This window comes from Cavia porcellus, unplaced genomic scaffold (assembly GCF_034190915.1).
Source record: "Cavia porcellus strain 051 isolate PalLab524CR breed Dunkin Hartley unplaced genomic scaffold, mCavPor4.1 scaffold_8, whole genome shotgun sequence".
Lineage (NCBI taxonomy): Eukaryota > Metazoa > Chordata > Mammalia > Rodentia > Caviidae > Cavia > Cavia porcellus.
The window spans coordinates 63505349-63522726 of NW_026947491.1; the positions used below are offsets into that span (position 1 = coordinate 63505349).

The 17378-nt window shown below is 34.1% G+C and overlaps 1 protein-coding gene across 2 annotated transcripts in view; it reads right to left on the reverse strand.

Moving 5' to 3' along the window:
* The window catches only part of Ptprr (protein tyrosine phosphatase receptor type R), a 276029-nt gene that overhangs the window by 49800 nt on the left and 208851 nt on the right, over positions 1-17378 (reverse strand). For both annotated transcript variants that reach the window (XM_013159524.3, XM_063255140.1), the window contains 3 exons: positions 15956-16040; positions 1157-1236; positions 616-753 (listed from right to left, as the gene is read on the reverse strand). In XM_013159524.3, coding sequence (XP_013014978.3) covers positions 616-753; positions 1157-1236; positions 15956-16040 — 303 coding nt within the window. The remainder of the gene's footprint in view (positions 1-615; positions 754-1156; positions 1237-15955; positions 16041-17378) is intronic.

Below are 17378 nucleotides of genomic sequence, written 5' to 3' on the forward strand. Positions count from 1 at the left end.
CCACGCATTTCACACTGTGATTTTTCTCTTTCCACCCACCCCCTGCTACTTCTTAGTATATCCATGCCCTTATCCCATTCTGGTTTGCAAAAGTAGCACTTATTTTTCTAATATATTACATTTATTTATGAATGTATTATGCTTATCAGTTTTGTTTTTTGTTCCCCATTAGGAAATTAAAATCTGTCATGCCAGGGATTTGGGTGTGTTTGTTTATTAATGTACTTCCAGCAACTAAAATGTACTTGTTATTTCATTCAGATATGACTTGGATATGAATAATTTTTTGTTTTCCTGCTTACAAATTAGGGTAATACTTTTAGAGTTATTACATAATTATTTGTAATTCATGGCCCCTCAACTCCTTACTAGGATACTGGAATACAAATGATATACATGTATGCCAATGATACTGACTTGTCTGAAGGAAAGTTGCCATGCATAGAATAACACCAGTTACCATTTGTTGGAAGGATAAAGGGATTTAGCTATTAAATGTCTCAAGATTTCCATCTTAAACAAATCTTTTAAAGTTCATGATGATTTTACTTACACAAAATCTCTTCAGTAATAATAGAACCTGAATAACTTTCTGAGCTTTGCTAAAGATCATACCTCATTTTTTTCTTTGAGTTTTGTGATCATAACAATAACAGGGCTGTCTTCTTGCCAAACCATTTGCCAGAAGTCATTCACGGTGTTGATCATGGGCCCCTGGGTGGCAATGAATGCCTTCTCCTTGCCGCTATATCCCTGGTTGTAGTAAACAGATGATATTGTTGTCTTTTAAGTACATGACTTACAGCAACAAATTAGGTGAAAGATCTTCAAAACAAAAGAGCTGTGTTAAACTAAAAGAAACAAAGACTATGGCAGCTTCATTGATTCTAATACCATGATACAAATGGGTGTTTTCCCAGAAGGTCCAGCCTGGTATTTGACACGAGGGTTGTAATAATGGTCAGTCCCCTCCAATGCCCATATAGAAATCATTATCAGAGATTCATAGTAAGGGAGGGCTTTTAACAAACAAACAGAACTCGCTAGTAATAAAGTTAAATAAAACTTAATCTACTCTAAGGGAAAAGATAAAATAAAATCAACAATCTCCAAAATCACATACTCACTAGAAAGAAATTTGTATTTATTTACTTACCCTGATATAATTAGCATTGATGTAGGTGCTCAATGAATCAGTTACATTTTTTGGTTGTAAACACACTCTGCTGAGTGGATCTAATAAAGAGACAGGAAAGATACAGTAAAGAGGTTTACTTTTTTAAAGTTCTCCAGGTACCAGAGGCACACATTTGATTTACACATTGTTTGGCATTGCTTGTGCCAATATCTGTCTTTGGTTATGTGTGTGCATTTTGATCGATCTGTGTTTATGGAGGAACATCTGGGCACATCTTGATTTGTTTCTCACATAAACCATAATAGGCTGAAATAAATTTCTGTTTTATGCCATTTCATGGGGCTTTGATTCATGACCCCATCTCACTTTTATCCTCATTTTCTTTTACTTTATATTTGGAACTTGTATCACTTCTCCTTAGTCCTGCTATTAGCATAGGATGGAAGGCTGGCAAGCCAGGGAGCGAGGAGGTTGCAAATGTAACTCAATGTATTTCAGTGAGTTTTCAGTCTCTTCAAAAGATAAACAACATGTAGTAATGCCTACTAAATGTCACATTCCATTATCAGTGCTTACAAATGTGAATACTATTTAATCTTTGTAAGTCTCATAAATGTACCTAAAATAATCTTCAGTTTTCAGATAAGAAATGGGGACAGAAAGTTTAAATAATTTGTCGAAGAGTACAGAGCCAGGTATAGACAGTATTCTTTGCCAAGTGCTACATTGTTTCCCTAATGCTCATGCTTCCCTAATGCTGATAGCTGCAGAAGTTGGCATTTATAATATAATGTGTCACAATTTAATGGTTGCATTGATGTTTTTTGGTAAACATCTGCAGATTCTTTACATTTCAGTGTCTTTCTCAGAAGATGATATTAAAAATGGGATATTATAAAAAAGTACACTTTCTTCACCCATTCCTGTACCCTGTAGTGACAGTCAATGATCATCTCCTGAATTATATGACAATGAGACAATGTCTTACATTTGCAGGCCAAGGTAGGAACATGACAGAGGAGGTGGGATGGGCAGTGTTAGAGCAAGAAAAATTCATAGGATACATGTGGGTGATAATTAGAGATAATTAAAAATGTAACAAATCTTGGCACAGCCGACATATATTTTAAAATTAGTTGTACATATAATTGTTACTAAAGATAATAGCCATAATTAGTTTTAGAAAAAGATTAGCTAGCTCATGAAAATATGAATTTTGAACTCATTATAGGTTCAATGTATGGCAGAGATAGAGCAGCTAACAGTGTTCTGTGCATTTTGTCACTTACAAAAATTTTATAAGGTGGATACACTATATTTTCCTTATCTAGATTAGGTAATGGAGACACAGAAATGTTAAGTAACTCACCCAAGTTCATGCAGCTCATAAGAGGTGAGCCAGAGACCTGATCTTAGATTATCAAAATTAAAACACAGGCCATCTGCAAAGATGATGCCAACAACACACAGCAGAATTTTACTTGCTAGTTACTAGGACATTTAAATTAAGATACATATGATACACATTATCTCATATGTACATATTAATAATAATAGAGTTAGCATCAGGATTCATAAGTTGATTTGATCTGAAAGGGATTTGGTTTTGGCAAGAGAAAGCCCCCTTCTGCTTGTGGCTACAGATTGATATGTGAAGACCAAGATGTTTATGTGATCTTTTAAGGCTCCATTTGGTCATGCCAAACGGAGCAATGGTAATCTAGAAGATAAATTCTAGAAATCATTAACAGTACCCCTAGGTAGCACACAAAGGTCCTGTTCATAAAGGGAGAACCTCATTCAGTTTCATTCAAAAAACTTTGGTAAAGTTCCTGGTGTGTCCTTTTGGTTGTTCTAAAAGAAGCAGGATGATTACAGAGATATGAGTGGAACCGCCAGGGACTACTTGAGACAGAGAATAACCTGTCTGTGACGAACAACTGTGCAACTTCGCTCACAACATGAAATTCTTTTGGGACACGGGCCTTGTCTTCTCATTGGAATTTCTCCTGAAGGAATGTGTTGGTGAAAACGGCCCTGAAGCAAACCAACCCTTTAGAGCAGAAGATGGGGACACAAGAACATGCTCCGTGTTGGTCTTAGCACCTGGATCCCTCACAGTATAGAATCTATGGAGTTGGAAGCTGGTGTTAATCTCTCAAAACCTCTTCAATTCTTCCCAAATCTCCAGAAATTATGACAGATTCTATGCTGATCATCACTTTTCCATTACCTAATTTTGTATACATAATATTGTATTCACTTTTTAAAAAGGCACTGTCTAAATAATACACATGTGCACACACACGTTTTACACACACACACACCCTTCTTTTTTAGTAACAACATCCCAGCTGTTTACTGGGAATTTGGTAGGATGCACAGTTTAAGACTCCCTTTCTTAGCATCCCTTGCAATTAGCTGCAGCCATGTGACTAGATCCTCACACACAAAATGTGGGAGGAAATGAGGTATGTAACTGTTAGATCGTGGAAGTAAATCAAGGATGCCTTCTTCTACTTCTTTCTCGGTTCTGCTATTTGAGACATGCTTGCAGTGATCAGCATTTTGGACATAAAAGAAAGTCAATGCCTGGGATGGTGAAATAGCTAGAGAGCAGTATCTGGCTATGTAATATGGCAAGGATACCGCATCCCCCCGAGAGGAAATACATTCCCAATATTTCTCAATCAATGTGATTTTAGTTGTATTTATACAAAATAAAGTTTCTTTGAAAAATATTTCAGAAAGGAAATCACAAATCAGTTTTTCTTAGGTATTAGAATAGGTGTATTCTGCACATCTAGGTTCTATGCATATTCAGAAGTTAAATTCAGGGTTTCTTAATGTCCAATTTCTGATATTCATTAAGTATAAAAATTCATAGAATACAAAGTGTTAGAGATATCCCTTTACTAGAATAGAGGAATTCCTTTTGGTGTGAAATTAAGGTACAGACTAAATGGTATTATTGCTTTTTTTTTTTTTGGTCTTTTTCGTTTTTATCGGTACCGGGGATCGAACTCACGACTGGCTGCTTTCAAGGCAGGCGCTTATGCCGCTGAGCTAAATCCCCAGCCCCTGGTATTATTGCTTTAGGAGTAGTTACAGTGATTAGATCAACCAGGGTAGCCCTGAGTTTCCTGTAGTACTGATTTCTTTTCTCTCTACAACTAAACCAAAGTCTGCTCCAAATCCTTTACACTATGTGGAAGAAGCTGTCTTTAGTTAACAGCGTATAATCCCTAAGCGCGGGCAGCTGTTGAACATTGGCAAGTGGCTAGTATGCATCAAAAATAAAAGTTTTAGTTTTAATTTTGATGCATTTAAATTTAAATTTGTACAGCCATCTGTAGCCAGTGATTGCTCTTCTGGACAGTATAGGCCTAGAGGATAAAATATGAGGCTCTTCCTTCTCAGTAGAGGAGAGCGGCTCTGTCTTTTCCCAAAGCCTCATCACGTTTCCCACGTTTACCATCTGATCTAGTCCCATGGATCTAGGGACATCTCTCGGTATTCCACATTCTTCTAGTTTTTGGCATTTGCACATACTATTTTCTTTGCCTTCTCTCTGGTGAAATCTTCATTCTTCAAAGCTCAACTGAGGAAATATATGATTCCCAATCCCTTTCTGGCCCTCCTAGGCAGTATTGGACACTCATTTTTATTTTTTTGCTTGGGTTCCCTGAATTTTATGTCAGTATTCATTTTGCTTGTGAAGTACTTAAATTTCTGCCTGTACTCAGTGGATAGTGGTAAGTCCTTGGAGGCCAGGGGCTGTCATTTAATTCACTTTTGTATCCCATACAATTTCTATTTGGACGACTGTGGTATGCACATTGTTTAATACTAGAATTAATTTCTATTAGAAACACTGTTTTTGATTTTCTATTTTTTTTTCTTATCAGGAGACAAGAACACTTCTGTTTCCTCCACTGTCTATTGATTATTAGATGTTTCCATAAAGGGCCTGAACTATGCAGGAAAGGAACATTTGAGAAAAGGCACATTTCCTTCAGTTTTTACAATGTGTATGATTAACAATGTGTATGATTACAATGTGTATGATTTATAGAGTATGGGAACTCTATAAACTGCTATAAACATCTCTATTTATGAAATTTCCCTGTCATGCTGAATTAAGTGTATATTGGAAATTAGTACTTTATAGTAATTTTCACATATTTAGAGGTTTCTATTTTTTAAAAGCAAGAATACAACATATAACTGAAGAGGGAAAAATGTAGATTTTCTTTTCTTGTTTTTTAAAAATTTTATTTAAAAGGAAAAAGAGAAAAAACAAAACAAAACAAAGCGGTGTAAGGGTACAAGTAATACATAACTACAAAAAAAAAAAAACAGAAATCACCAGTTAATAGATTACATATTATCATCTTAGAGATGGTTGCTCAAGTCACAGTATCAAAGCATACACTGTGGACATTCAAACAGTGAGACTGCAAACAGTTGTGTCCAATGATCCAACCAAAAACATTAATATGGTCAGCTATTTAACACCCCTAAACACACTTGCTGTTGTATCTTTTAGAGCACTTTTTTTCCTTCTCTTTTTTACAACAAAATTTACACATTTTGGGTTTTATTACTCCTAGTTCTTATTACTTTTTTGGGGGGGAGAGAATAAAGTCAAATACGGCAAAACAAAGCTGTCAGTCAAAACCAAGGATAGACATAGCACATGATGTAAAAACAGAGTACAAGGTTATCAACAATGGTTACCCTAATGTCTCTTGTTTCCTTAAAAAGAATTGTCTATCTCATTAGGTATTATAAAGTTGAACTAAACAGTAGAGAACAAGACCAATAAAACTTAAGCATTGTAAACATTACAGGATTTCCAAAGGAGACAATAGTCAAACCAGAATGGGCATCTTAGTGAATCTCATTGCCTTCAAAGTAGTTGCCTATACCCTCAAACTTGATACTATCATACAGAATGGAACAGAGTCTAATCAGTCAAAACAAGATCGTGGGAGTATTACAGGACTTCAAAACAAGTTAATAGGAAATCAAAAAAAGTTACTATTATATATCCTTTTAATTTTTCCCCTTAATTAAAAAAACATAAAAAATAACTAAATAATTTTTTTAATGAATAAGGGAGAGATTGAGATAAAAGAGGACATAACAATATAACAATACAGGTCAAAGCATGACTGTTTCAGCAACCTAGTGCTTCACTACCAAATAACCCGACTTAATAGTAGTTACCATAGTGTCTGTCTTTTTCCTTGAAATATTTGAATAAAACTTCATATACTATAGCTTCAAATATTTCCATATCAAGAAGCCCAGAATAAAGCCTTATCAATTGATAAGTGAAAACTTTATAAGGCTTCAAGGCCACATAATGGGGAATCATGATTACCACATACTTTTATATATTTGAATCTTTACTTACATTAGGGAAACTATTCGGTATTCACACATGCGAGATTGATTTATTTCACTTATGAGTATGGTCTCAAGCTGTGCCCACTTACTGATAAATATCTCAATGTGATCCTTCTTTATAGCTGAGTAATACTCCATTGTATAGAAATACCACAACTTTTTTATCCATTCCTCAGTTGATGGACACTTGGGTTGATTCCAAGATCTGGCGATTACAAATTGTGCTGCTATAAACATAGGTGCACATATATCACTGTGGTATGATGCTTTCAGTTCTTCTGAGAATATGCATAGAAGTGGAATAGCTGGAATAAATGGGACTTCCAATCCCAGCTTTTTGAGAAATCTCCAGACTGACCTCCACAAAGGCTGCACCAGTCTACAGTCCCACCAACAGTGTAGGAGAGTTCCTTTTTCCCCACAGCCTCTCCAGCATTTGTTGTTGTTGGTTTTCTTGATCCTGGCCATTCTTCCATGAGTGAGATGGTATTTCAGTGTGGTTTTAATTTGCATTTCTCTAATGACCAATGATGATGAACATTTTTTCATGTATTTATTTGCCATTTGCATTTCTTCATCTGAGAAGTGCGTATTCATCTCAGATGCCCATTTTTGGATTGGATCTTTGAATTTTGTGGGTCTAAGTTTTTTAATTCTTTATATGTTTTAGACAAGAGTCCCTTGTCTGAGAGAGAGTTCACTAAAATCTTTTCCCAGTTTGTGGGTTTTCTTTTCACTATGCAGGAGATTTCTTTTGACATGCAGAAACTTTTTCATAAGAAGTGGTCCCAGTTATTGATTCTGGGAAGTATTTCCCGTGCAGTTTGAGTCCTGTTCATGAATTCTCTACCTACTCCTATGTCTTCAAGGTTTCTACCCAATTTGTCTTCCAATAGATTAGTGTTTCTGTTTTAATATTCAGAACTTTGACCCATTTAGATTTTAATTTAGTACATGGTGATAGACATGGGTCTAGCTTTAGTTTTCGGCAAATGGAGAGCCAGTTTTTCCAGCACCATTTATTAAAGAGACTGTCGTTCTTCCAGTGAACCTGCTTGGCTCCTTTATCAAAGATAAGGTGGTTGAGTGTGTTTGTAGTTGTGGTTGTATCTTCTAATCTATTCCACTGATCTTTGGCTCTGTTTTGATTCCAATACCATGTTGATTTTATTACTGTTGCTTTGTAGTATAACTTCAAGTCAGGGATTGTGATGCCTCCTGCCTTGCCTTTGCTGCTTAGAATTGCCTTTGCTATTGTAGGTCTCTTCTGGTTCCAGATGGATTTTAGGAGTGATTTCTCTAGACCTATAAGGTATGTTGATGGTATTTTTTAATTGAGATTGCATTGAATCTGTATAACAGTTTTGGGAGAATGGCCATTTTCACAATGTTTGTTCTTCCTATCCATGAGCAAGGGATGTTTTTCCATTTTCTGAGATCATCTTCAATTTCTTTTTTCAGTGTATTATAATTTTCCTTGTATAGGTCTTTCACGAAAGTAAGAGTAATTCCTAAATATTTCATTTTTTTGCTTGCTAATGTGAGGAGTGTGGTTTCTCTTATTTCCCTCTCTGTGGTTTTGTTGTTCGTGTATAGGAATGCTATTGATTTCTGAGTATTGATTTTGTATCCAGCTACATTACTGAATTTATTTATTGTATCTAAGAGTCTTTCAATGGAGTTTAGGGGGTTTTCTATGTAGAGTATCATGTCATCTGCAAACAATGATAATTTAACTTTTTCTTTTCCTATCTTTACCCCTTCTATTTCTCTCTCTTGCCTAATTGCTCTGGCTAGTACTTCCAGTACTATATTAAATAGGAGTGGTGATAAAGGACATCCTTGTCTTGTGCCTGATTTTAAAGTAAAGGCTTTCAATTTTTGGCCATTTAGTATGATGCTGGCTCTTGGTTTGTCATAAATGGCTTTTATTATATTGAGGTAAAAACCATCTATTCCAATTTTCTGTAAAGTTCTTATCATGAATAAATGTTGGACCTTATCAAAGGCTTTTTCTGCATCTATAGAAATGATCATCTGATTCTTACTTTTGGCTTTATTGATATGGTGGATTACATTTATTGATTTATGTATATTGAACCACCTTGCATTCCTGGGATGAATCCCACTTGGTCATGATGTATAATCTTCTTGATGATTTGCTGCATCCTATTTGCCAATATTTTATTGAGGATTTTTGCATCTGTGTTCATTAGGGAGATCGGTCTATAGGTCTCTTTTTTAGTTGGGTCTTTCTCAGGTTTTGGTACTAGAGTAATATTTGCTTCCAGAAATGACTTCGGAAGGATTGCTTCCCTTTCAATTTCATTGAATAGTTTGAGGAGTGTCGGCATTAGGTCTTCTTTGTATTTGTTGTAGAACTCTGCAGTGAATCCATCTGGGCCTGGGCTCTTCTTTGAAGCTAAGCACTTAATTACATTTTCAATTTCATTAGCAGAGATTGGGTTATTCAACAGTTTTACATCCTCTTGATCTAGCTTTGGTAGTTCATATGTTTCTAAGAATCTGTCTATTTCTTCTGTGTTATCAAACCTTTGAGAGTAGAGGTTTTCGAAATAGGTGTTGATGATCTTCTGTATTTCTATTGGGTTTGTAATGATTTCACTTTTTTCATTTCTTATTGCATGAGTTTGAGCTTTTTCTTCCCTTTTTAACATAAGGTTGGCTAGGGGCTTATCGATTTTATTTATTCTTTCAAGGAACCAACTCTTTGATTCGTTGATTCTTTGGATTGTTTTCTTAGTCTCTATTGCATTGATTTCTGCTCTGATTTTTATAATTTCCTCCCTTGTTTTGGCTTTGGGCTTGACTTGCTCTTCTTTTTCTAGCTGTTTGAGGTGTAGCATCAAGTTATTTATTTGTATTCGTTCTGATTTCCTGATGTGGGAACTCAGTGCAATAAATTTTCCTCTGAGGACGGCTTTCATTGCATCCCACAAATTCCGGTAAGTTGTATCTGCATTTTCATTTTCTTTTAGGTATTGTTTAATTTCTTCTGTGACCCACTGATTACTCAAGAGTGTGTTATTCAGTTTCCATGTGTTTGCGGGATTTTTGCAGTATCTTTTATCATTAATTTCTAATTTCAGAGTGCTATGATCCGATAACATGCAAGGGATGATTTCAACTCTTTTGCATTTGTTGAAATATGTTCTGTGAGCTAATATATGGTCTATTTTAGAAAATGATCCATGTACTGCTGAGAAGAATGTGTATTCTGATGTTGTTGGGTGGAACATTCTGTATATGTCTATCAAATCCATTTGTTCGCAGGTATGATTCAGTTCTGTTATTTCTTTGCTCATTTTCTGTCTGGTTGATCTGTCCCTTGGTGTCAATGGCGTATTAAGGTCTCCTGATACAATTGTGTTACTGATAATTTGAGTTTTCATTTCTGTTAATAGTTGTTTTATATAACTGGGTGCTCTGGAGTTTGGTGCATATATATTTAGGATAGTTATCTCTTCCTCTTGGAGTTTTCCCCTAACGAGTATGTAGTGACCTTTTTTGTCCTTTATGGTCATTGTTGGTTTAAAGTTCACATTGTCTGCAAACAGAATGGCTACTCCTGCTTTTTTTTTGAATCCTGCTGCATGAAGTATTGTTTTCCATCCTTTGACTTTCAGTCTTTGTACTCAGTCTGTATCCTTCTGGTTAGGTGGGTTTCCTGTAAACAGCATAGGGTTGGACTTTGTTTCTTGATCCATTCTGCTAGTCTGTTTCTTTAGATTGGTGTATTGAGACCATTTACATTAATGGTTATTACTGTTAAATGCTGGTTTATTGTTGACATTTTATCTCTCTGCTGTTGCATCTTTATCTTTCTGTTCTGTTTAATTATCTGCTTTGCTTAGTGGTTTTTTTCCTTTGTGTATCTAAACTGTCTTTCAATATTTTTGGAGGGTTGGTTTGGTGTTCACGAAGTTCTTCAGCTGTTCTTTGTCATGGAAGTTTCGTATTTCACCATCAATTTTGAATGATAGTTTTGCAGGATACATCAGTCTAGGTTGGAAATCATTTTACTTTAGGATCTGGAATACTTCACTCCATGCTCTTCTTGACTTTATTGTTTGTGCTGAGAAGTCTGCTGTGATTCTGATAGGTTTTCCTTTATAAGTGATCTGTCTTTTCTCTCTGACAGCTTTTAATAATCTATTCTTGTGTTGGATTTCTGGGATGGTGATTATTATATGTCTGGGTGTAGTTTTATTTTGGTTATGACTATTTGGAGTTCTATATGCTTCACTGATCCTGATGTTGGTTTCTGATCTCATGCTTGGGAAATTTTCAGCTATTATTTCTCTAAATATCCTCTTGACATCCTTTATGTTGTCTCCTTCTTTTTCATTAATCCTATCATTCTTATGTTATTTTTCTTTGCATCATCTTGCAATTGTTGAATTGTTGTTTCCTGATTCCTTGTTATTTTTAAAAGATCTTTTCTTTCCTGTTCACTAGCTGCAATCCTGTCTTCAAGGTCTGAAATTCTATCTTCACTTTCATTGAGGTGGTTTTTACAACTTTCAGTGGAGTTTTTTATTTCCTGTATATCTCTGTGCATCTGCATTAGGTATTCTGTTTGTTTCTTATATTGCTCATCTAGGGATTCTATCTTTTTGTTTAGTTCCTCCAATCTTTTAACTGTCTTTTCTTTAGATATATTCAGAATCTCTTTCATTTCTTTTATCATTTCTTCTTTTACCTGGGAGATTATTTCAAGTTTGAATTTCTTTAAAGCTTCCTGGAGTTTCTTGTTAATTTCAGTAGCTATTGTGTCCGATATTTGAGGTGAATGGCATATGTTTTCTTCTATATACATTGCTCCTAGGTTTTCTTGAGATGGGCTGGAGGTTTGAGGTTGTAATTTGGTCTTTCATTTTGTCATTTTCCTATATTTCTGTTTCAAGTGTTATTTGAAAGCTTCCTCAAGGTCTGTTGGAAATCCCCTTCTATGTTCACAGCTCCTGAGACTCTGGCACCCCGTTTCCCCAAGCCACTGAGCCTGTAGAACCAATGGCCCTCTTCTGCATGTTTAGAACTCCATAGTTTCAGATAAGCTGGGCTTCAGGGACACTGTGCGCCCACCTGTTTGTTGGAAGCTCCACAGTTCTCCAAGCGCAGCCGGGATGGGGAGGCGGATGTAGAGGCCTCAAACCCACTTATCCACTTCACTGCACCTGGAAGCCTGGAGGGTCCCGAACAGTCTGGGCTTTGGGCAGAGTGCGCTGAGCACTTACCACAGGCCGTGGGGCCTCTGGAACCTGCAATGCTCCCCTGCTTGCTGAGATATCCAAAATGTAGATTTTCAACGAAAGCCTTTTAATACATTGGCTGGGACTAATAAAACTTTATCATCATCATTTTCATCAGTACTTTTAAATTTTTCTTAATGTTATAGATTTTAAATCTATATATTTATAAAATTTGTGTAATTTTTTCTGAACAAATGTTTCTGTTAAATATTTTGTATGTTAAATATGTTAAATATTTTGTATACTATTTATGGCATATCTGGGTATTTCAATAAAATTATGAATATAAAAGCTGATCATTTTTCTCTTTTTTATTCTTTCCTTTTTCTTCCTTCTTTCCCTTTCTTCTTCCTTTTCTGTTTTCCTTAATTTCTCCTTCCTTATATCTTTTCTTTATTTCTTTTTCACCCTCCAACTTTTTTGAACATAAGTATAGATTTCTTCCACCAAAACTGTATTTATCTGTCCCATCAAATCTGCATTTGTGAAATTTCTCTACTCTGGTGTTTCTAAAATATCTATGATAATTTTAAATTTCCTGTTTAGTAGACAAAATGACAACTGGATCTTGATATTTTGGTGACATCAGATTTTGTCAAAGGCTATTCTTTTAATATTCTTAAGATGTTTCCTCTAGGAAGAAAATAAGACAGTTTTCACAGATGAATTCAAGATAAATAGAAAATGGGAGGAAAGGAAAGGACTGACTAGACTTTCAAGGTGATTAGGAGTCAACCTCAACTTCACTGCAAAAGACAGTGCATTCAGCCTGAGTAGTGCACTGTGACAGCCATTATTAATATGCAGCTATAGTAATTAAATTTAACTGAGTAAAATAAAATCTAGAAAACAGTTTGTCAGGTTCATTAACTATTTTTCAAGTGCTCAGTTGTCACATGAGGCTAATAGTCATCATATTGGAAATGCAAAACATTTCCATAGTTATAAAGGATTGAATTTGACAATATAAGACAGTGACTGTATGGAAACTCATAAGAATCACATATAAACTGTAAGAGAAATAGGGCTCTTTTGTACTCTGCCTTGGAAACTGTCAACTTCTCTCTAAATATAAGGGTATTTTCTGTAACTTATCCTGGGATTAATGTTGGATAATGATCCATTATCATACAGGAAGGGAAGGATCCATTAGAAATTTGCTAGTCATTTCACATATACTATCATTTAATTTTTTTAGTAGTCTTGTAGGGTAGTGTTATTATCATTGTTTTTTAGGGATGCAAGAAAAAAGATGGCAGAGGAAGATTAAATAGCCTACCAACAATTTTTTTTTACTTTAAAGAGATTAAGATAAAAGAGGACATAAGAAAGCAGATCAGAACAGAACAATTTAAGCAACACAGTATTTCACCACAAGATAATCCGATATATCACTAGCTACCTTGATGTCTCTTTCCTTGAAATAGTTGAGTATGCCTACATACACAATTGTATCAAACACAACAAAATAGTATAAAACCATTAAAGAGAATGAAAGTATTACAGCACATTCAGAATCAAATAACAGAAAATGAAAAATGGTTACTATATTATCTTATTGTCCATAGAAGATTTGTTTATACTATCACCCATAGTAAAATCCAATAAGGTACAACATGATAGAACCAATGGAAACAGAAGGACAAAAGCATGGTAGGACTTCAAAACAAGATGATATTAAATCCTGGCTATTATAATGTCTTGCTGTCTTTAAAATAGCTGTTCATGCCATCACAGATAATAAAATCAAACAACTCAGATAAAACCATTCCAACTAAAGAATAGGAACATTATAAGGCTCCAAAGCAATGTAATGGGGAATCATGATTACCATAAACTCTTAGTACTGTTACCATTTCTTACATTATGGAAACTATACAGTATTTATACATGTGAGTTTGATTTATTTCGCTTATGAGTATGGTCTCAAGTTGCATCCATTTATTTATAAATATCTCAATGTGATCATTCTTTATAGCTGAGTAGTACTCCATTGTATAAAAATACCACAACTTTTTTATTCATTCCTCAGTTGATGGACACTTAGGTTGTTTCTAAGATCCGGATATTACAAATTTTGCTACTATAAACATGGGTGTCCATACATCACTGTGCGCTGCCAACAATTGTAATTTTTTGTCAGAGTTGGAAATAAGATCTAATTCTAATATGTAATAGGAAACAAAATCTAACACAACTTTTTGCCTCTTCAAATGGCTCATTTATTTGGATATATACCTTGTGGTAAAAATTTAGTATAATAATAGAAAAACGTAATTTAAGTAGAAAACATTACTATACAGTACATTTATAAATATGAAATAATTACCAGAATAAATTATGCTCTTTAATTTTGTATATATTGCTTTATATTTGCATTAATAAGTTGACTATGTAAAATAAATACATATAACATTTATTATATTTTAATGTGTGCTAATAATTTCTTCTCAATATGTGATTAGTATTTTCCTCATTGCTTTTGTGATTTTAGAAGACAACATATTTTTATAATTAATGTTTATGTTACAAAGTAATTTTAAATAAATTTGATTTTATCATTTTAATGCTCCATTGAGAGTGTCCTGAAGCAGATTAACATTGTCTTCAGAGGAAGCTCTATTGTTTAATTGGCACTTGGTTACCCATATATCTGCTGGAAAACATCTTTCAATTGTTAAAGCTATACTGTCATATAGAGGCTGGAAAACTAAATTTAAGAGGAGTTTATCATAGGTTAAAACAATAAAAACATCCATAATATTTAAAATCTTGATCATTTGCTAATTACCAATTTGTACAATGTTTTGAATTTATGTTATCCACTTGAGTCTTTTCTGGTAATTTTCAACCCGTAGTGTGGCTGTACAAAGTTTATTTCCTAAGTTACATTTTGTGTAACAGGAGTGGGTGAGGTGTTTGGGCTAAAGGCATTTTCAACAGAAATTCCATCACTGGCGGCATCAGTTGTCAGCACAGGTGCCCTGGTTGAGCAGTTCACCCAGTTCTGGGAATGGAAAAGCTGACACAGGATTGGGAAGCAGTCGTCTGATATCCGCCAGCCAGGAAACAGAGAAGGCTGAACCTTCAAGTAACCCTAATAATTTCCAAGTCCTTGTGAAACTAAATGGTAGCTTGCCCGCACACACATGCACACATACACACTTATATATGATAATATATATGATAATTATGATGGATATGTATGCCATACACTTAATGTTTGATATGTTTTTGATGAAAATTTTAAAATTTTAGGCAGGGAAAGAAGTTGAGAGAAGGAAGAGGAATGTTTCAATTTTCCTGCATCATCATCAATATTTTTTAATTCCTATCACTTTTACCAGAGTCATCTTAGTGATATGAAGTAATATTTCATTGTGGTTTTGATTTCTCTGATGGCTGATGAAGTTAAACAGTGTTTCACTTGCATATGAGTAATTTGTGTGTCTTCTCTGGAGAAATACCTATTCAAGTCCTTTGTTTATTTATATTATTTTCTCTCATTTTGTATGTTGTCTTTTTACCTTTTTGATAGTGCCATTTGAGGCACCAAATGTTTAAAGTTTGGTGAAAGCTAATTTATCTGCTTTTATTGGGAGGTTCTTTGTACTTATACTTTCCTATCTAAGAACCATGAGTAATTCAAGATTATGAAAACTTTTGACTTTTTCCTTTTATAAGTTTTATAATTTCAGCTACCTACTTGTAGGTATCTGATTCATGTAGAATTAATTTTTGTATAGGGTGTAAGGAAAAGTTCACTTCGTTTATTTTTTTATTTTTTGCATGCAGATATCAAGTTGTCTCAGCACCAATGGAAAAGACTCTTCTTCACCAATTAATTTCTCAACACTAGTGATGAAAATCACTTGACCATAATGTATAGCAAGACAAAGTTTTAAAACCACATATCTACTGGAACAATGAGTTGGTCATTATGATACAAATAATGCATGACAAAGTTACTACGAGGTAAAGTGAATTGCAAAGGTTTATCCTGTGCTTTACAATATGAATTATTAACTCAAGAAACTTACCAGGCATGGGCTGGGCATTTGGCTCAGTGGCTCAAGTGATTGTAGTTCAATCTTAGTTAAAAAAAAAAAAAAGAAAGGAAGAAACTTACTTGGCAAAATGGTCTTATAGCGATTTTTTGTTCCATGACGTGGAATGTCAATTTCTTTGGGATCCACAAAGTTCATTGGTATTTCCTACAAAAATAAAATGATACCAAATTAGTACATGTAATGCTGACACAAAGAAAATCTCGACAGGGGGTTATTTGATCTGTGCTTGATTGGACTTCAAAGTCATTTATAAAACAGCAGGCTGCCACCTCTGGCTGACCCACACCCTTCCTTTTATAAACATGTTGGTTGCACTCTTTCAAGCTAGCTTCTAAGAGGCAGTTTGCTGTGTCAGACATTATTATTTTATATGCCGTTGTGAAAGAGAAAACACTTTGCTTAGATTTAAAAATCTTGTGACATAACTGATGGGATTATATAGACAGCTCAAAGCCTTTTTCAAAACAGCATAGTCAAGAGTTATCAAATTTTTATATCAGTTCAACATAAAGAACTCATTAAAATGAATTCTTTTTTTAATATTAGTTTTAATGTTAGGTCTTTTAGATAAAATTGGTAAATATGAAAGTGTTTTGTTGATGTGAATAATGATATAATTTTAAATTAAGGGATGCTTTGTAATTGGACTGTTTCATTCATGATTATGAATGCGATATTTAGCTAAAGACACCCAGACACTTTCTTTTCCTACTAGAAAATAAATTTTTTTATTTAGTCAGAGTATATGTCACAGGTTTAAAATGTCTGGAGGGGGAATAAATAGAATAGTAGGTCTATATAGAAGCATTAAACCTAGAAATGTGAGCAAAAATAGGATTTGGTTATGTGAAGTACATTTTCTAACATAAAATTTTCCAAAGGATTGGTTAAATAAGGTTAGTATAACAAGATTTATATTATTTAATGACTATTAAATATTAAATCCTTTGATTACATAGGTAAATTTTATACTTAAATTTCTGCAGTGAAAACTGTAACTAACATCTTAATATTTATTGAAATAAAAGAAATCAATTATAAATTAATTCAAATTGCCATAGTTTTTAATATGAAAATTTGAGACACATCAGACTATATTATGGATTTGAGACTTGGTCTAGGAGAAAAATAGCTTACATTTTTAACATCATTATATTAGTTTCTATTTTATATATTTAAAATATCCTTTACTCCACTTAAATATTTTAACTTCTTAGTTTCAAATTACCAAGATAACCAAAATTGTTGAATGTTCAATTAAAAAACATGTTTTGATCATTCCATGTTTGATAACCTCAAGCATGTCAGCCTGTTTTGACAAAGTCACAAAACAGGTACTGTATTTTTTTCCTTCTTCTCCTTTTTATCTCTTGTTACCTGATGCATACTGATAATCTATAATCTTCTAGAAGTCTCTGTCCTGGATACTCCATGTTGGCTTCATCTTTCTTTATAAAAGGCTTATTCTATAAACAAAGTTCT